This window comes from Procambarus clarkii, chromosome 39 (assembly GCF_040958095.1).
Source record: "Procambarus clarkii isolate CNS0578487 chromosome 39, FALCON_Pclarkii_2.0, whole genome shotgun sequence".
NCBI lineage: Eukaryota > Metazoa > Arthropoda > Malacostraca > Decapoda > Cambaridae > Procambarus > Procambarus clarkii.
In genome coordinates, this window is record NC_091188.1 from 17673824 (window position 1) to 17695304 (window position 21481).

General features: G+C 39.0%; 2 protein-coding genes across 2 annotated transcripts in view; one reads left to right on the forward strand and one right to left on the reverse strand.

Moving 5' to 3' along the window:
* The window catches only part of LOC138372578 (uncharacterized), a 323726-nt gene that overhangs the window by 261853 nt on the left and 40392 nt on the right, over window positions 1-21481 (forward strand). The window lies entirely within an intron of this gene.
* Window positions 198-12190, reverse strand: LOC138372577 (uncharacterized). The gene is made up of 2 exons (XM_069338059.1): window positions 12125-12190; window positions 198-911 (listed from the first exon to the last, which is right to left on the reverse strand). The coding sequence occupies exons 1-2, from the start codon at window positions 12188-12190 to the stop codon at window positions 198-200; spliced, it is 780 nt and encodes a 259-aa protein (XP_069194160.1).

A 21481-nucleotide genomic window follows, 5' to 3' on the forward strand; every position in this document is an offset into this window, starting at 1 on the left:
CAAGGGGCGCAGGAGATGGCAAACTAAAAATAATTAATAATAATTATTTTAATTAATAAATTAATTAATAAATAAATCAGTTTTAGTAATAAATTAATCATTAATAAATTAATTAATGTTTTAGTAATTAATAAATTAATAAATTAATAAATTTATAAATCAGTTTTAGTAATAAATTAGTTTTAATTTAATTAAAACTAATTTAATAAATCAGTTTTAGTAATAAATGTCAGGAGTGCGTCAGTAACAGGAGTACTAACGTCAGTAATAGTGACAATGACGTCATTTATAGTGAAAATGACGTCATTGGTAGTGACAATGAGGTCAGTAAAAGCGACATTGACGACAGTAATAGTAAAAATGACGTCGGAAACAGTGACAATGACGTCGGAAACAGTGACAATGACGTCGGTAACAGTGACAATGACGTCGGTAACAGTGAAAATGACGTCTGGAACAGCGAGAATGACGTCTGAAACAGTGACAATGACCTCGGAAACAGTGACAATGACGTCGGTAACATCAACAATGACGTCGGTAACAGCAACAATGACGTCGGTAACAGCAACAATGACGTCGGTAACAGCAACAATGACGTCGGTAACAGCAACAATGACGTCGGCAACAGCAACAATGACGTCGGTAACAGCAACAATGACGTCGGCAACAGCAACAATGACGTCGGCAACAGCAACAATGACGTCGGCAACAGCAACAATGACGTCGACAACAGCAACAATGACGTCGGCAACAGCAACAATGACGTCGGCAACAGCAACAATGACGTCGGTAACAGCAACAATGACGTCGGTAACAGCAACAATGACGTCGGTAACAGCAACAATGACGTCGGTAACAGCAACAATGACGTCGGTAACAGCAACAATGACGTCGGTAGCAGTGACAATGATCTCAGTGAGTGACAAAAATCAATTCAATTTCATCAAACTATACGTGGCTCAATATGCAAAATTGAAACGCACTAATCATTTGTTTAAAAATATTAACACTGGCTATAACTACAAATTATATCTCACAAAAACAATAATGTGTTTCTGGACATTTCAAACAAAAGCTGGCGATAGATTCACTATGCTAAATACATTAGGGGAAAGAAAGAGGGAGGGGGGGTGGGTTGAAGGGTGGGGGGGGTGATATGGGGAGTGGGGGGTTAAAGTGCAGATGTTAACCTCATCAAAAGTCAACTACCTTGTTGAACAAGACACTGATGACGTCTTCTCAAGCTCATCCTTTTTTTTTCGACGAACTCATAACATATTTGATGAATTTAAATAAATCTTTGTAGTCTCTGAATGATAAGGAAAATTTAACATTTACTGCAAGTTAAGATGATAATGATATTAACATTATTAATAATCATAGCAACTAGTTATATTTATTTTACATTTTTATCATTATCAGCATCAATATGTTTTCACAAATATTTTAATCAGTTTTAATATTATTTTGGACATTAGAATAATGGTATTAGCATATCTATTGAGTTATTTTATGAATTATTTAATTTGTAATAATATTAGTAGTTGTAGTACTTGAAATATCACTTTTTGCAGAAGTGCTCACAGTAGTCCTCGTAACGTTAGTACTCACAATATTACTCGTAGTATTAGTACTCACATTATTACTCGTAACATTAGTACTCACAGTAGTACTTGTAACATTAGTACTCACAGTATTACTCGTAACATTAGTACTCACTGTGTTACTCGTAACATTAGTACTCACAGTATTACTCGTAACATTAGTACTCACAGTATTACTCGTAACATTAGTACTCACAGTAGTACTTGTAACATTAGTACTCACTGTATTACTCGTAACATTAGTACTCACAGTATTACTCGTAACATTATTACTCACAGTATTACTCGTAACATTATTACTCACAGTATTAATCATGTCATTAGTACTCATAGCATTAGTACCCGTAACATTAGTACCCGCTATAGTACTCATAACATTAGTACTCGTAACATTAGTACCCGCCATAGTACTCATAACAGTAGTACTCGTAATAGTACTTGTAACAGTATTAATAATAATCACAGTAGAGGTGTTACTGCTAGTAATAACAACAATGCTGGTAAAAGTAGCAGTGGTACTACTATCCTGGCTATCATTAGCCTGGCTATCATTAGCCTGCCTATCATTAGCCTGCCTATCATTTCCCTGGTTATCATTAGCCTGGCTATCATTAGTATTCGTAATATATCAAACTTTGTTACTTTTATTCTTGTCTCCCTTTGTTAATGTAGCTATCACCTGAATACTGTACTTGCGAGCATTAGTTGATATACCCAATGTTAATTACAGATTTTATTAACGCAAAATTGTGCAGTATAAATAATGAATAATTATATCGAGGTAAAGAAATTGTCGAGAACATTAACAATAATATAACTATCTTATCATTTTCTTTTATCCAGGCTTTAACAAATCTTTTCTTTACCACCGTTGACACTGTCATGGCCATTAAAAAATAACGGCGCATTTTGTTATGGAAATGAAAGTTAAACACGGGATATACACATTTCATGAGCGTTTTTCCATGCCATGCATTGCTGGCTCTAAAAATGGAATGCTAATGGCTGCATTAATGGAATTACCATGTCGTACATAATTTGGATAACTCGCTGCTCGTGTCATTCCCGTGCCGTGAGACCACTAACGTAACATAATGCAGGGTCGTAGGCCTTCTCCATTTTTTCATACAATTAGTTAGGTCTATATTACGGTGTAGAATGCCAAGAAATAACATTATCGTGCATTGGTCGCTTTCAAATATTCACGGATCTTAGTTGTTTCCAGCGGCATGCTCACAGATAAAGAGAAGCGGCTCTCTCAAATGATGTGAAGACATGTCCAAATATTATGTAAAGTTAAAGAGCAACGACAAATGAGAGGACAAAGGAGATGGAGTGATTAGCCCATTTACTTAAAATATTATTTTTGTTTCTATCACTAAGTTACATATATTTCAGTACAGACAGTTTAAACTATTGCAGCACGGGCAATTTACCTAACAACAGAACCAACTCATGCAAATGACTCAGTCCTCGGCATAAAAAATAAATCGCTTTACAACCACGTAAATAAACGACCACACAAGCAATTCATAGATACATTGATTTACATAAACCTATGTGTAATAATCCTAATACGCATAAAACAAAACAAAAAACACCAAAAATATAATTCCTAAGTGCTGTGAGGAGTCTCTCACACAACCGTTACCTTCAATGTCCAACTTTTCCTCCGAATTACCAGTACGGTTTAATACTAAGTGTAATAAGTACATTTCCCTACTGTCATACATAGTACATAATAACACTTATTGGGCTGTTACATTTACCTCCCCATTTATTCTCCTTGTTTTTTGTTAAAACACTCACAATTTTAGGATGAAGTTTACTAGTTCAATTTGCTATAGAAAAGTTTTATATATCAGGAATTTCTTTTCTGTTTTATTAAAGAATACAGATTTGATACAAAATTTGAAAATATCCTGAGTTACATTACAATTTATTGATATATTTGAATTTTGTTTTATTAGCTTCATAAAACTGTAATATCAATATAGCTATAGGTTAAGTACTAATTGTAATTAAGAAAAAATAATATGCTTACCGTCAAACACTAAGAAGGTTAGGCTAGGTCATGGTTTTCTATTCAGCTTTTCAGGTAAACTCAAACATTCACAATATATTTGACGGTATGGTTTAATACTAAGTGAATATAAGTACAATTCCTGACTGCTATGAATAGTATATAATTGTACTTACTTGTGCTGTTACATTTACCTCCCCATTACCTGAGGACGGCTGCAATGTCTCAACATGCTCTGGCAGGTTAGTCGGAAACCGACCTCAACATAACTATGCTAAGCTCACATGCTAGCTTCTCGTACGTTGCGGGCTGTCATAAAACCACCGAAGCTGCAAAACGAGTCTACCATGGGTAATACTTCCCTCAGCTAGTTTCCACCCAATTTATCTAGACTGCAGACCTAATGGAAATAATATATACAAAATCTTGACTACCTTATTTACTTTGTAAAATACATCTGTAAATAATAGTAAACTAAAGTTAAAGAATAAAAAAAAACAGCATATAATGTAATGAAACGCCATTTTTCTGGGTGAGACACAAGGCGGTCAATGACCAGAACTGTTTACAGCTTGTTCACTTGGACAAACTTGTTTTCTTGATGCCTCGTGATAATCTGTGGGTTCCATACACGTTTCTGGTGTAATCGTTTTTACCAAGATGGCCGCCAAGATAGCCGACAGGCCCAATTCGAATAGTATCGGGAAGTAGACTTCCATGTTTCAGATATATATATTTTCTTCTCGCTTATCTCATACATGTGTAGTATACAATAGCGGGAAGACAACTTACAGGATGTGAAGGTGAAATTGTGTGTTAAATGTGGCAACAGAAACTACAAAGGTGACTTAAGACTGTTAAGGATTTATGAAACGGAATGAGGTGAACAAATGTAGTTATCAAGACAGTACTATCAAGATAACATTTTGTACGTGACAAGTATCCTTTGATGATGTAAAGAGTGTACTTGAAGCCCTGTACTACTCATCATTCATGAGCAATTACTAATTTTAAAATATTTCAGAGATACTGAACATTTTTAAACACTTATCAAATATACCAGAATTAATTCAGTTTATAAAAATATTATTTCTAGCCTGGACTGTACGCAAATGGTTAAGAGTTGTGTGAAACATTTGTTGTGACTGTATTATGTCAGCTTGAGAGCACTCTTCCGAACAGGGAAATTAAAAATCTTGTGATTCAGTATTCTGAAGAGGATATAACATTTACATATCCTGCAGAGCGCTCGAAATCATAGGTCATTCTCTCTAGCAGGATGACTGTAGCTCAAACTGTTCCAAACACCTTCATGCCACACACCTTAGAAGCACTTTAGCAGCGTGGGTATGGAGATGATCTAGGGCTAGGAGAGGCTCTTCAACAATCCAGCAAAAGGACAAAGTGGCAAGACTGGTATGACCCAAGACATAGGAGCCGTAGCCCAGCAAGTCATAATCAAACATGAAACATATTCAATGAACATGATTCATAAACAAATCTCTGGAATTACGGAAAATGACGATTATTTGTATACAACGAGTTTTCGGGCGGCCTAACCAAAAAGGTAGTCAATACAATGTGATTATGGTGAATTTCAAATATTCTTGTGCTGTAATATATGTAATCTCGACACATTTCTCAACTTCGCTACAGGAAACACTTGCCAGTAGAAAGAGGAAAAAATTAACTAACATGCTTTCTTGAGGCTCAAAAGGAATGTAAGTAAATTCATTGATGAAGTCTTCAGACAGAAGTCTAAGAAACGGCACGACTGATTTTCGATTAAAATGATTTATAGGAAAAAATCAGAACCTTCCAGTCCTGATGCAGCAAAAGAATCTTTTCATAAGCATAGGATAATTACTGTGGGATATATAGGATAGCTGCATAGGGAGAGCATGTTGGCAGGATATGGGGAGGGTGTGTGGGCAGGATGAGTGGGCAGGATATGGGTAAGCAGTGGGAGCGTGATATAAAAAAGGAGTGTGGGCAGGATATGAGGAGGGTCTGTTGGCAGGATATGAGGAGGGTGTACGGGCAGGATATGGGGAGGCTGTATGGGGAAACCGTATGGGCAGGATATAAGAAGGGTGTGGGGGCAGGACATGAGAAGGGTGTGTGGGCAGGATATAAGAAGGGTGTTTGGGTAATATATGGAGAGGCTGTGTAGGCAGAATATGGTGAGGGGGTATTGGGGGGGGGGTGTAAAGTAGATGGTGTGAATATGTTCATGGTGATGAGAACAGTGTGTACTGAGAAGTATTATAGTAACTAGGGGAGAGAGGGTGTTAATGTATAGGGGAAGTTATTATTAGTAACATCTTTATGGAATATATAATTAAAATTTTGCCTAATCTGAGTAATTCAATTAGGACTTATTTAAGTGAGAATAATGCTCGTATTCACTATCACACACGACAGATGATCATACACAAGACAATAGGTGTATACTGTAGGCTAAAAGCATATATATGTATATATATCATGGTTGCAATCAACTACATTAGACAGTATACATGTTTCAGCTTACGAATTTGTAAATCCACCTGTCTATTGTGCACCGCCACACAAGGGCAGGGATCGAATCTTATGAGATACCATTAAAAATTAAATCAATAAAATAATTATACATTCTTTAAAATTGACAAGCAAGTTTAGGATAACAGTATAGGCTGTCGTCCAGTACACCAGATTCAATGAATTAGTTACACGGTCGGTTGTACAATAGGCCTGAGGTCTGAAAATCTACGGGTTTCCATTCGATAACGTAGTGTTCAGGTGATTGTGAGGGAAGACTTGGGCACCGGATCGAACCACCGGGAAGCCTGATCTAGTCTGTCTGTAAAAGCAGAAATATATCTGCTTGTCTGTCATACACTGGAAACCAGAGTTTTGAGGCCAGCCACATGCAATTTTGCATGGTGATTGGTGATTTTTTATAGAATCTCATGAGGTGCAGAGGGTCGACTCCTTTGTTTCTTCATCCTCCTCTGAAGGGGATTCGACCTCCGGTGGATAAGAAATGCGCAACCAAAAGACTGTTGAGTTTTAGCATTCGTTTAAATATTAATGTATTCATATTCTGACAGGTATAACGAAGGTTCATGTGACAGATGCTCGTTCTGGCAACAACCTTTTGATTACAGTGATTCAGATATTGTGAAAATGGTTACTGTGATAGGGGGATATGGGAAGACTGTGTGGGTGGAAACGGGGACGGTTTATGTAAGTGGAGATGGATATGGTGAGTTGATATTAACTGAGGAAAATATTGTGTCGTGAAAATGGTTACAGTGATGAGGCGAGACGGGGAAAGTGTGTGAGACGGAGAGGGTGTATGATGGAAGAGATGGGGGAGGGAGTGTGCGTAGGGGAGGGGAAGGAGGAGGGTGGATGTGGGAAGAGACCTGGGAGGGTGCATGGGAGAGACCTGGGAGGGTGCATCGGAGAGACCTGGGAGGGTACGTTGCAGAAGCTGGGACATGGTGTCGACCTGGGTCCGATCCGATCCGATACCCACCTATCCTATATCTATAAAAGATAATGTCTATCTGTCCACGGACGGAGGGAAGACACTTGGGGCTGTATTCACACGAATATTTAAAATGCCACATGGATCCTATGTGTGCCACAGGCCCGTTTGTTTCAGCCTGTGTGCCAACTTTACTGGAATATCCTGTATCGAATTCGTGCAATTACCACAGAGTCTGGAATTGGAGATTTTTTGCTGAAGAGTTATTTTGCCGCTTTTCAGATGTTTGTATTATTAAATGACAAGTAGGGAGAGAGACAGAACAGACATATAGGGGGGTATGCTAGAAGAGGGGAGAGAAGAGAGATGTTGGAGGAGAGGGGAGACGAAAGGAGAGATGTTACGGCCCTATTGGGTCGCAACTGGGTTCTTTCTCTGATGTTATTAGAGTTTGGGTATCCGGCCCCAAGTTAGTAGTGGCTTTCAAGGGGTGTGTTCCGTAACGCAAGTAAATTAAAGGGGAAGGGAGACAAAGGCACTAAACTTAAATATATTATTACACCGCCACCATAAATAAATATATAAACCGTCACACGCGGTTACTATGACTACACTTATGTACAATGACTTCTTCTTCCGAAGACTCAGGATGCTTCACGGTGCTCACGATGAGTAGCCCTGGTCCTCTTCTCGTGGCCTCACGATGAATCCTTAGATTCTCTAGACGAGTCTACCCTGGCCACAGGCCAGCCAAATCACAGTCCCACTGGGTGCGCCGTCGTGGAGGCCTTCAACCACAAATCCAGCCTGTAGCTGGCAGGTTCCAATCAGCTCTGCTGCGTAGGCCACTCCACGTACCTGGTACTAGGGTTGCGAGCCCTAGGCAGGAGCCTCGTGTGATTTCGCTGATCACTCTCCTCACACAACACCCCAGTGGCTAGTCTTCTCCTCCAGTCAGCCCCGGGCACGACAATTCCTTAACTGCCACGTCACAGGCAGGCTAACACAATACTGTTCATCCGGGGGGGGGGGGGGTGACTCACAGCTTCTACAGCAAACTCGTGGAGATCCTATGACTGCCTTGGGTAGACTGATCCTCCGTCCGATTCAGCAGTCCCAGGTCGACTCTGTAATCAGACACGTCATCAGTACTGGTTACACTCTAGGGCACCTCACTTACAGGCTTAGACACAAACGTACACCTATCCACTCCATAGATGGCATTGCTGTCTAAGCGCCACCTCACCAGAGGTCAGCAGCGGCTATGTCACGAGCTGATTAGGACGGGAAACCAGCCCCTGTGGCCGGTATATCTCGTCCTCACTAGATGGCGTCGCCCATTTGGAGGGGGTTTCGGGAGCTGACCCACAGATGGTGTTGTCGTCACTGCTCCGTGCTCGGACGCTGGACTCGGGTCAGTAACAAGAGATTAGAAGAAGAGAAAAATGAGAAGAGGGGGAAAGCAGAGGAACGAGGAATAAGCGAAGACGGAAAGGAGAGGTGGGACACTGTGATGGAATGGGGTAGAGAGAAGAGAGGGAAGGAGAGGGCGGAGGGGTGATGCTGGTGAGAGGGGAGTGGGAGAGAACAGGGATATGAGAGAGAGAGGGTAAGGGAAGTGGGCAGAGGGGAAGAAGTAGAGAAGAGTGAGGAGGAAAGGAGAGAGGGGGTTGTTGAAGAGAGTATAGAGATGTGAGATAAAGGGAAGATTAGGAAAGAGGGGAAAGGAGGAAGGGGAGCGGAGGAGATGGAGGAAGACATAAAAGGAGAAAGAATGTGAAAAGTTTGGGGAGAAGGGATATGGTGGAGAAGAGAGACGGGTATTACTGGAGGCGGTGTGAGCGATGTTAGAGAAGGGGGGGATAATGGGAATAAAGGGGTAAAGGGGAGAAATAAGGGACAGTAGAATAGATAGGGGCAGAGGAATGGGGAGAAGACAAGTGGGGAGAGAGACCCAGGCAATGCCGGATATCTTATACTGTTAGTCAATCAAATAAATTACTCTTGTCTCATGGGGATGAGACAGACGCAGACGACATTACAAACGGAGGAAGAAATTAACGGAAATGCTTAAGCAGACACGACTCTCCATACAAAGAAGAAATAATTTAAACAGGGAGGTTGAAGAAATCGAACAGAGACTGAAGCATTCCTATCAGACTGAAGAAAGGCAACTAGAACAGAAAGCAATTCAAGAAATGATGAAAAACACAAAATATTTCTTCACATATGCTAAATCAAAAGCGAAAACCACTGCCAGTATTGGACCTATTCGTATTAGTGAAGGGTTCATACACTGAGGATGACAAAGAAATTAGTGAAATGCTAAAAAAGCAGTATGAGAACTTGTTTAGCACTCCGATACTCAGCATGAAAGTGGAAGACTCGGACAATTTCTTTATGAATGATACTCAAACACCTGTAAATATAACTGATATCAACACGAGCGTGGCCAATTTTGAAAGAGAAATTGACAATATGCCTATGCACTCAGGTCCGGGTCCAGACTCATGGAATTCAATATTTATAAAGAAATGCAAAGTGCCAGTAGCACAGGCACTCAGTATAGTGTGAAGGAAGAGCTTGGACACAGGGGAGATACCAGATGCGCTTAAAGCAGCAGACATTGCTTCTCTACTCAAGGGTAGTAGCAAAGCATTGACAAAGAATTATAGACCAGTTGCACTAACGTCCCACACAATAAAAGTATTTGAGAGAGTGATCAGGAGTCATGTCACTAGATTCATGGAAACTAATGACCTCCACAATCCAGGCCAACATGGATTTAGAGCAGGAAGATCATGTCCTCACACAGCTACTTGACCACTATGACAAAATCACTGAGGCATTAGAAGAAAAACATAATGCTGATGTCGTATACACAGATTTTGCTAAGACATTCGACAAATGTGACCATAGAGTGACTGTACACAAAATGAGGTCATGGGTATAACTGGTAAAGTAGGACGCTGGATACTCAATTTCCTGTCGAACAGAACACAAAGAGTAACAGTCAATCAAGTAAAATCGAGTTCGAGCGCAGTTAAAAGCTCTGCACCTCAAGGTACATTCCTTGCACCACTGTTGTTCCTTATTCTCATATCAGATATAGACAAAAACACACGTCACAGCTTCGTGTCATCCTTTGCAGATGATACGAAAATCAGCATGAAAATTACCTCTGCTGAAGACATTGATAAACTACAAACAGATATTAACAAAGTTTTCGATTGGGCAGCAGAAAATAACATGATGTTTAACGGTGATAATTTCCAGGTACTCAGATACGGCAAAAATGAGGATCTTAAACATAATACAGGGCTACAAAACACAATCGAATCTGCCCATAGTAGGAAAACAGCATGTCAAGGATTTGGGAATAATGATGTCCGACGACCTAACGTTTAGGGAGCATATCCAAGTATTGCGTCAGCCAGAAAAATGATAGGATGGATTACGAGAACCTTCAAGTCCAGAGATCCCATCACAATGGTTGTACTCTTCAAATCACTTGTGTTGTCCCGTGTTGAGTACTGCTCAGTACTCACTTCCCTCTTCAGAGCAGGAGAGATTGCTGAAATTGAGGGAATACAGAGAACATATACGACACGCATAGACGAGATAAAGCACCTAAATTATTGGGATCGTCTCAAAGCTCTCCAAATGTACTCACTAGAAAGGAGACGAGAGAGATACCAAATAATATACACATGGAAAATACTGGAGGGACAGGTCCCAAATCTGCACTGAAAACAGCAACGTACTGGAGTGAACGATATGGAAGAAAATGCAGAATAGAACCAGGGAAGAGAAGAGGAGCCATGGATACAATCAGAGAACACTGTATGAACATCAGAGGTCCTCGGTTGTTCAACGTCCTACCAGCGAGAATCAGAAATATTACAGGAACAACCGTTGACATCTTCAAGAGGAAACTAGATTGTTTCCTTCGAGGAGTACCGGACCAACCGGGCTGTGGTGGGTATGTGGGCCTGCGGGCCGCTCCAAGCAACAGCCTGGTGGACCAAACTCTCACAAGTCAAGTCTAGCCTCGGACCGGGCTTGGGGAGTAGAAGAACTCCCGGAACCCCGTCAACCAGGTATCAACCAGGTATCAACTAGGGACTGACTCCCTTATGCAACAACTCAAATATTATTTAGTTTCAGAGACTCAAATATGACCTTAATTATTAACTCACATCACTAACACATACGTATATTTTAATATACTTTTGTTTCCCAAAGACTGTGTTTTATCGAATGTGATTTAATAATAAAGTATTCAGAACTTTGTGTATGGAGATTCCTAAGACAGGTTAGGTATTCTAGTTATGTTTGCAACTGCTTCTAATTGCAGAGGAACACTGTTCAATGAAACTCATCCTCCAATTTAGATGGTACAATTTGTAACTATCTGGAACCATCGTATATACATCGACGTAATTGACAATAAGATGGTAGAATTTGATACAATTCATTTTATTGTCAGGGAAAAAACTAAAATCGAAACCTAAATATTTCTAAGCCTAGTATAGCCTATATAAACCATATTTGTCCTCAAATAGCTTGCATTAGGCTTAGAAAGGTTATTTTTCGTTTTATAAGCAACACAAATACAAAACCTTTCCCAGATTGTCATAATTCACTGGATAAAAATTCTATATCCTAGTTGTCTATTACGTCAATATAAGTACGATGGTCCAATCGCTGCTATAGGCACTCTCTAAACAAGGAGGATGGGCTGGTTCAATAATATTTCGAACCTGATCAGCTGTAAGTCATGGGTACAACACTTTCATCCAAGCTGAGGCTTCAGAGCAGTTGATGCTAGAGATGAGTATTTGATCCCTCAGGGAACCAGCTGACTGCTGCAGATAATCAACTCATGCGACAACTTAGCAGCTAATTCTGTAGATTCCTTGCAGATGCCAAATAATGATGCATATGACGAGCTGAATCTAAAGCTGATCAGCTGAGGCTTATTATGACCAGATGATGCAGAGATTGCAAGCGATAAATTACTTCCTGCAGAATTTCCACCTCGTGGATCTCCCGATCTGCAATTGCAGCTCCCTTGCCTAGTTGCATCGTCACGTGTTGGCTAAATCTTCCTATTAATGCTGGTCATGAATAATTAATGGCCTCTCTGTCACGCTGGTCGCCATGGAGATGGGCTAAGCTGGGTAATCCACTAATTAACACCCTCACTTCTCTCTACCTTCCTCATCACCATTTCTCCTCAAGATAATTTTGTCGTAAATCTACTACCGTGGATTTATTAATATATTTTTTTGGCTAAATACTTAGTTATAAACATAGGTGCAGACACTACACGTAAAAAATATAGCTAAAATAAAATAGCACAAAGATAGATACTTGGGTGCAAACAGGCATTCGTACAGGCAGAGAAGCATACAACAAGGACAGAGATAAATGGACACAAAAACAAGGCACACACATGCCCACATGTAAGCATACACAAAAGCATATATTCACAACTAGGCATATGTATATGCATATGAACAGACTCATACACACAAATAAATATATATACATAAATATATATATACATGTATACATATATATATATATATATATATATATATATATATATATATATATATATATATGTATATATATATATATATATATATATATATATATATATATATATATTTATATATATATATATATATATATATATATAAATATATATATATATATATATATATATATATATATATAAATATATATATATATATATATATATATATATATATATATATATATATATATATATATATATATTTTTTTTTTTTTTTTTTTTTTGGAGCTTCAAATGCCCTCTTGGGGACTGTAAGCTCCAAAAAAAACAGTATATAGGCAAGACAACAACATCTCTTTCTAGGCGTTTAACGATGCATAAGCAACAGGGCTCCATTAAGGAACATATAATTTCTTCCCACAACTAAACCATCGCCAGAGAAATCCTAGTAAACAACACAGAAATCATCGATAGATACAGCGATAGCAGGCGGCTTGACGTTTGCGAGGCACTACACATTAAGAAGTCAACACCAGCAATCAACAGCCAATTAATGCACAACTATATTCTACCCACCTCAAGACTCTGCCCCAATATAGAAGCATCAAGAAATATGGACCAATAGGCTTTCTACAATCACTTCCATTCAATACCCATTGTTTCGTGTTCTGTCTTGTGTTGATGAATTTAATACCCTATTAAAACCACCTCACCCCATCCACCTCACTCAAATGTAGATATAAACAAATCGGAGATGTGTAAGTTCTATTCAGTTGTGTATGTGTAAACTAAAGTCTTTGAAAATGTAATAAGTTTTACGAAACGCGCTCAAGTGTCGCGTCAGACTAGAAATAAAAATGAATTTTGGAGAATTGATTTTTGAATTACCACCAACAGTGAATAGAAATGTACGAAAGATTGAGAAAATTCGTGTTAGAATTATTAATCTTACTTTTTCGGTCATATTTAATAATATATATATATATATATATATATATATATATATATATATATATATATATATATATATATATATATATATATATATATATATACATATATATATATATATATATATATATATATATATATATATATATATATATATATATATATATCATACAAATAAATGTGTGTTTAAATTTAAACTTAAATTTAAATTTAAAGTAAACACAAAATTTTTGTAATTGTAATTTGTAATTGTAAGTTTGTTGAAAATCGCTACTCTCCGAAATTTCTTCACCGATTGCTTTGAAATTTTGACACTGCGTTCCATTCGATTATGCGCGTGTTTTTATTTACCTACTATAAAGATGTCACGTCTGTGGCAGGTAAAAACATGCTTTTTTAAACTATGTTCTTCATGTCATTTTTCATGTAAGGGTAATCTCCGAAACCTCTTTACCGATTGCTTTGAAATTTTGACACAATGTAGCATTCAATATGTGCAAGTTCTTATATATACCTACTCTATAGATGCCACACCTGTGACAGGTAAAAACATGTTATTTTGAAAAAACAGCACCATCTGTTGCACGTAAAAGCATCACACGCTATACTATATAAGTTGCGATTTCTTTTTAATGTTTCCGATTGCATTGATAAATTGAATTTTCATAGATTTCTATTTATTTTCATTTTAATTTAATTATTTTGTGTAACATTGTGCAGGAATTGAGCTGTGTTGTTTACCTTATTGTTCATTTCGTGAGTATAGGTATTTTTTTATTTCTTCATTTTTTTCTATTTTATTAACTGTTCATCTAATTTTTCAGTGAGGGGAACTTTAGATCATTTGATGTTCCCATTTTTCTAATGGGAACATCTGATCATTTAAGGAATTCATCGGAAGAGGGAGTGGGGAATGGTGGGGAGGACAAGGGGACAGGAGAGTGGAGGATGGTTGGGAGGATGCAGGGACGGGGGAGGGGAATTAGTGGGGAGAATGGGGGAACGGGGATGGGTTGCTGTGGCTCAGCTGAGCCGCAGCCACGTGTGGCCTGGTTCATCTAGTATATATTGGTGTATACTGGCAGCAGGTTTTCATTTAATATTTCACTGAAGATGACTGCATAGTCTGTGTTGCCTATTTTATTGTCTACGGCTTCTATCCTGCTGACTAGTGCAGTTGCATCTTTGTTAATTTGTAGGAAGATTTCTCCATATGTCATCTTTGTTCAAGGCAAACTAAAAGAATAATTAACTGAAGAATGTATTACACTAATTATAAATTTACACAACGGGTAGAACCTACATGGTTTAATCTCAATTGATGGCACTGTTGTTGTAAATTCAACTTCTCGGAACAGAAAGTTCCAAGTAGCAGGAGCTATGGTGAGCCCGTAGTGGACTTACCTGGCACTGGAGCGGGACTTGTAGCTGCTGCTGGGACTGTATTGATTTATCGGTCGATGAAGATTAAGCCAGCCAAGAATTGTCACGGGCATGAATAGCCCGTAATGGGACTTTACTGGGCGTATTGGATTTATACTATTAGAGATTTATACTATTTATACCACGTACATAATACAAATAGGTGAGGAGTACAGAGGTAAAAGAGGAAAAATAGGGCATAAATGGGGGAAGAATGAGGGATGCAATTGAAGACGAATAGGGTGGAAAAAAGGGAGGAAGCACAAACATAGATTATTCAGGTGTAGTGGGCGTGGCGTTTAGAGCACACTGCTCTGAACGCCAGCAGACATAATGCCTCACCGGGGACCCGAGTCAACGGACGCCAGCAGACATAATGCCTCACCGGGGACCCGAGTCAATTGACGCCAGCAGACATAATGCCTCACTGGGGACCCAAGTCAACGGACGCTAGCAGACATAATGCCTCACTGGGGACCCAAGTCAACGGACGCCAGCAGACATAATGCCTCACTGGGGACCCGTGTCAACGGACGCCAGCAGACATAATGCCTCACTGGGGACCCGAGTCAACGGACGCCAGCAGACATAATGCCTCACTGGGGACCCGTGTCAACGGACGCCAGCAGACATAATGCCTCACTGGGGACCCGATTCAACGGACACCAGCAGACATAATGCCTCACCGGGGACCCGTGTCAACGGACGCCAGCAGACATAATGCCTCACCGGGGACCCGAGTCAACGGACGCCAGCAGACATAATACCTCACTGGGGACCGAAGTCAACGGACGCCAGCAGACATAATGCCTCACCAGGGACCCGAGTCAACGGACACCAGCAGACATAATGCCTCACTGGGCACATCGCTCACACCACAACACTGACACTTCATAACTTGTCAACTTTTTCCATAATCTGGCGAACATTATGTGAAATTGCTCGTTTGATGACGTCCCACTACAACCAAACATTGACCGCAGTTGTCAGGGGTAAATTCCTGCACTCATGCTCACGGGAACACGCACTCACTCAAGGATTCACACTCTCACGCACTCAGGCACTCACACACTTACACTCCAATAAATTATATTCTTAACGTTATATATATGTAATTTCACTTTCATACTATTCTGACAACTCTGATGCACTTAAATTTCCCCTTCTCCGGCAGTAATTGATTGACCTAGTAGAGAAAGAGAGAGAGAGAGAGAGAGAGAGAGAGAGAGAGAGAGAGAGAGAGAGAGAGAGAGAGAGAGAGAGAGAGAGAGAGAGAGACAGACAGACAGATAGGGAATCAGCGATAGCGACGGAGTGAATATATAACATATATATAATTTATATAATTTCACGTTGACACAATAACAAAGTGACGGTAAACAATGTAAGGCACAGTCGATAAGTGAGGAAGCATCGAGGTTCACCCTGAGGGAGTAAGTTGTAGGCTGATGGGGAGCCTAGCGTAGGCCTATTTTTGTCGTATGAGTATTGACTGACGTGTGTCTCCCCCGGTGTTGATTATTCATGACCTGGATATTCAGGCGACTCTCAACCCCAGTGGAAACGGTTCGACCGAGCTGCGGAGTTGTTTGAGACAAGTTTGGTCTGGAGAAGTTTAGTGGTCATTAAATTGAGTGTTTATGTTTGCGTGTGTTTGTGTGTACTCGTGTGTGTGTGACTCTCCCTCTCACTCTCTCTTGGCTCACACACACACACCCCCCCCCCCCACACACACACACATACACACCAGGGGCCTGGTAGCCTGGTGGATAGCGCTCAGGACTTGTAATTCTGTGGCGCGGGTTCGATTCCCGCACCAGGCAGTTACAAATGGGCAAAGTTTCTTTCACCCTGAATACCCCTGTTACCTAGCAGTAAATAGATACCTTGGAGTTAGTCAGCTGTCACGGGCTGCTTCCTAGGGTGTGTGTGTGTGTGTGTGTGTGTGTGTGTGTGTGTGTGTGTGTGTGTGTGTGTGTGTGTGTGTGTGTGTGTGTGTGTGTGTGTGTTGAAAAAAAAGTAGGTGGTAAACAGTTCATTGACAGTTGAGAGACGGGCCGAAAGAACAAAGCTCAACCCCCGCAAACACAACTAGGTAAATACAACCAGGTGAACACACACATACATACATACAGGGAGCGGTGGCTGAATGGACAAAACACCGGCGAGAAACAATGGGCAGAGTTTCTTTCACCCTGATGATCTGTTACCTAGCAGTAAATAGGTACCTGGTAGTTAGTCAGCTGTCACGGGCTGCTTCTTGGGGTGTGTGTGGTGTGGCAAAAAAAAGTAGTAGTAGAAACAGTTGAGTGACAGTTTAGAGGCGGGCCGAAAGAGCAGAGCTCAACCCCCGCAAGCACAACTAGGTGAATACATTAACGTGATATATCGGTGAACAAATCTAACGCGACCCCTTGATGAAGATTCGATCCTATGTGCTGGGTGTTCCCAGACGCGCTCTAGTTCTTTGATCATGTCGTGGTGCAGTCGACTAGAGTGCGCCTGGGAATACCCAGCTCATAGGTTCGAATCCTCATCAAGGCTCCTGTTGGATTTGTCAACTTCTTGTTATCGTTCTTAGATGCTCAATAGAATATGAAGAGCTGCCAGACTATTATAAAACAAAAATACTATATAATATAAGAGAAAGACGTAAATGCCTCCATTAAATTAAAACGAGTTATATATATATATCGCTTCCAGATGTAAATTATCTAAACGAATGATTCGATAGGACACTCGAGAAGCAAAGAGACATTTTTTTTTTATATACCATCATGAATTCAACAAAAATATTTTGTGAAAGTTTTGTATAATTTTGCAAGTTATGTCACAAAAAAAGAAAAGGGAGATTATACTTGCCACACTGCATCTTCCATTATTATCTAACCGAATTCAACTACTGTCTCACACCAATGACTCCTACTCATGGTAGATAAACAAGATGGAATATATGGAAGAATTCTAATGAAAAGAGTATACACAGAGGATGGACTCAGGAAGCCTTCATAATATACTAAACATTTACAGGTAATCGGAAAGATCTTCTGGGTTATCATTTAGACAACCTGAAAGATATACAGGTAGGAACTGCAGTGAAAAGACATTTGCTGCTATTCAAAATAAGGGAGACAGATTCCTGTTGTTAGACTGTAGAGAGTTAGGTTGATATAAAGGTTTTCATAATTCGTAGGACCGATGGTGTCTAAGAACCTGTTATTATTACTTTCATAATAATACATATAATACACAGTGGGTAATCACAGTAATGTATCAATCCGAGCAAATCAGAGGCGTATGCATGGGAGCACCCAAAGCATAGGTTCGAATCCTCATTACGGCTCTTGTAGAGTTAATACAAATAATACTAATAATGATAATAATAATATTAATAATGATGATAATAGTATTAATAATAATTATTTTAATTATTTTATTTTTTAACTTATCTTGCATTAAAAATTGCCTCATGATTATTTTCTAAATTCTTCTGTCCTCGATGTAGACCAATTAACCAAATTTCTAAATAATATATATCGGAGCATAACGCAACCTGCCACAATCTGACCATCCATGACATAAAGCAGCCAAAATTTGCTTACCAAAGGTGAAATAATTAAACAAAAGAAACAAATTCAGACCTATCATATTTTAATAAAAGGAAAACCCATCTAACTCTAACCTTGTACAGCCAGAACAGTTATCGCATAATCTAAGTCTTTATAACTCAACAATATTTAATGCAGCTTTACTGAAGATAATATAAGGTAGGTGAGTCTGACCTAACCAGATGTAACCACCAACAAGAAATGAACAACGATATAATTATTTCCAAATATTAAAGAGTGTTCCATGTGCAGTTTTGTTTGATGTTGCACCCAGAACATTTATTTTTATTTATTTTGTAAAGCAATCAAAATGCCATGTAAGTTCGCAATATCAAAAATAATCACAAACAACAGGACTTTCTTCTATACAGAATCAATGTTAAATATATATATATATATATATATATATATATATATATATATATATATATATATATATATATATATGATGTATCTATTAACCAGAATGCAATATTTGCCCTACTATGCAAGGTCCGATTTGCCGAATAGTACAAGTTTTCCTAAATTTTTTTGTTTTTCTTATGAAATGACAAAGCTGTCCCTTTCGTTATGTATCAACTCTTTTTTTTTAGAGTTAAAACTAACGTAGATATATGACCGAACCTAAACTACCCTACCTAACCTAACCTAACCTAACCTATCTTAACAACAACATATGTGCGTTGCTGAGCCACAGCAACCTTCCCCTGTCCCCCAGTCCTCCCCCACCATTCCCACCTCCTTCGTCCCCCTCGTCCTCCCAACCACTCCCCAATCCCCCTCCCATCGTTCTCCCCACCATTCCCCCCCCCCCTGTCCCCTTGCCCTCCCCACTATCTCCCACTCCACCGTCCTCTCGTCCTCCCTACCATTCTACCTCCCCTCTCCCCTCTTCCTCCCCACCATTTCCCACTCTCCTGTTCCATTGTCCTTACCATCATTATCCATTCCCCCGTCCCCTCGTCCCCATGATCCCCAACTCCCCCGTCCCCTCGTCCTCCCCACCATTCCCCACTCCCTTGTCCGATGCATTCTCAAATGATCTGTTGATCCCATCAGAAAATTGGGAACATCAAAGGATCTGGTGTTCCCATCGCTAAAAAATAAGAACAGATAAAAAAACGAAATGAAAAACAATTAAAAAATTTAAAAATAAACTATATTCATAGGCAACCTGAAAGCTATACAGGTAGGAACTGTAGTGAAAATACATTTGCAGCTGTTCAAAATAAGGGAGACAGATTTCTTACCAAATCGAAGTGAACGGTATGGTAAACAACACAGCTCAATTCCAAGGCAATGTCACACAAAATAATTAAATCAAAATGAAAATAAATCGAAATCTATGATAATTCAGTTAATCAATGTTAGTGGAAACATTATAGTGGAATCGTAACATATGTAGTGTAGCGTGTTTTGCTCTTATGGGCAACAGATGGCGGAATTTTGTTTAAAGCATGGTTTTACTTGTCACAGGTGTGGCATCTATATAGTCGGTATATAAAAACACGCGCGTCTTCGAATGGAACGTTGTGTCAAAATTTCAAAACAATCGGTGAAGAACTTTCGGAAATTACAGCGCGTGTTGTTCCATCCAACAGATGGCTTTGTTTTTCAAAAAAAAAAGTATATTTTTCCTGTCACAGGTGAGGCATGTCTATAGTAAGCACATAAAAACACGCGCCTATTCGAATGCAACGTTGTGTCAAAATTTCAGAGCAATCCGTAAAGAGGTTTCGAAGATTTCCTCCACATGAAAAACACATGAAAAATACAGTTTAAAAAAGCATGATTTCTCCCGTCACAGACGTGCCATCTATATAGTATGTATATAAAAACATCCTCGGAAGCGAATGGAACGTTGTGTGAAAATTTCAAAGCAATCGGTGAAGAACTTTCGGAGATTAGTGATTTTGAACAAACGAACATATAAATTTTTATTTATATAAATATATCGCATTTTTCCTTGTATTTGCAATTTTCTTTAGTTGTCGAGATTGCATCTCCCATGGCTATTGTTAGTACTCATATTTGATATGATTCGGAGAACAAAAAGATAAATCTATTAGTACATTGTCTAATTTGGGCCAGGAAAACATTTTTGACCAGTCGGCAACACAATATTTCGAGCGTCCGTGCCTTTAATTAACTCCATTGGTTCATCCTGTTAATCCATCAGGTTGGATAATGGCATTAATGAATTTAAAAATTAATTTCCGTTGGTTCTTTTCATTTCATTACCAGTCCAATTATAGCAACTTGCAGCATCCGTTTTCTATTTTTTTGCAAGGCTGCAGTTTCTTTTTCCATGGGGGACCCGTTTAGTATATATTTAAGAGGGTAAACAAGGCCCCCTTGCTGAGAATAGCATAGGAAAGGCCACCTAATTAGGGAGGTGAAGGTGGTGCTATGTTTAGCCTGGGAAGTTAACGGGCTGCGCCTAACTCGTTTACGGAGCAAGATAATATAGGATAATATGCCACATAAGTAAAGTATAATGGCTTGAACTAGTGCAATATACCAGAGGCGTTATGCGGAACGCACATATTGGCATATTTTAGGTCAAAGTGATAATTTGTTTTCTTGTAATTGGATATATTCGAGAAAATTAGATATCGAGAGGAGAATTAATTAGGTGCTAATGATGAGTAATGGACACTCAAAATATTTATCGGGAAATTTGGCTACTGAAGATATGAATTATTATTATTTAACCATATTTGATATTTCACTTGTATTATTATTATTATTATTATTATTATTATTATTATTATTATTATTATTATTATTACTATTATTATTATATTATTGGCTTTATCTACAATCAACATGCCAGAATTTTGAGATGTGAAT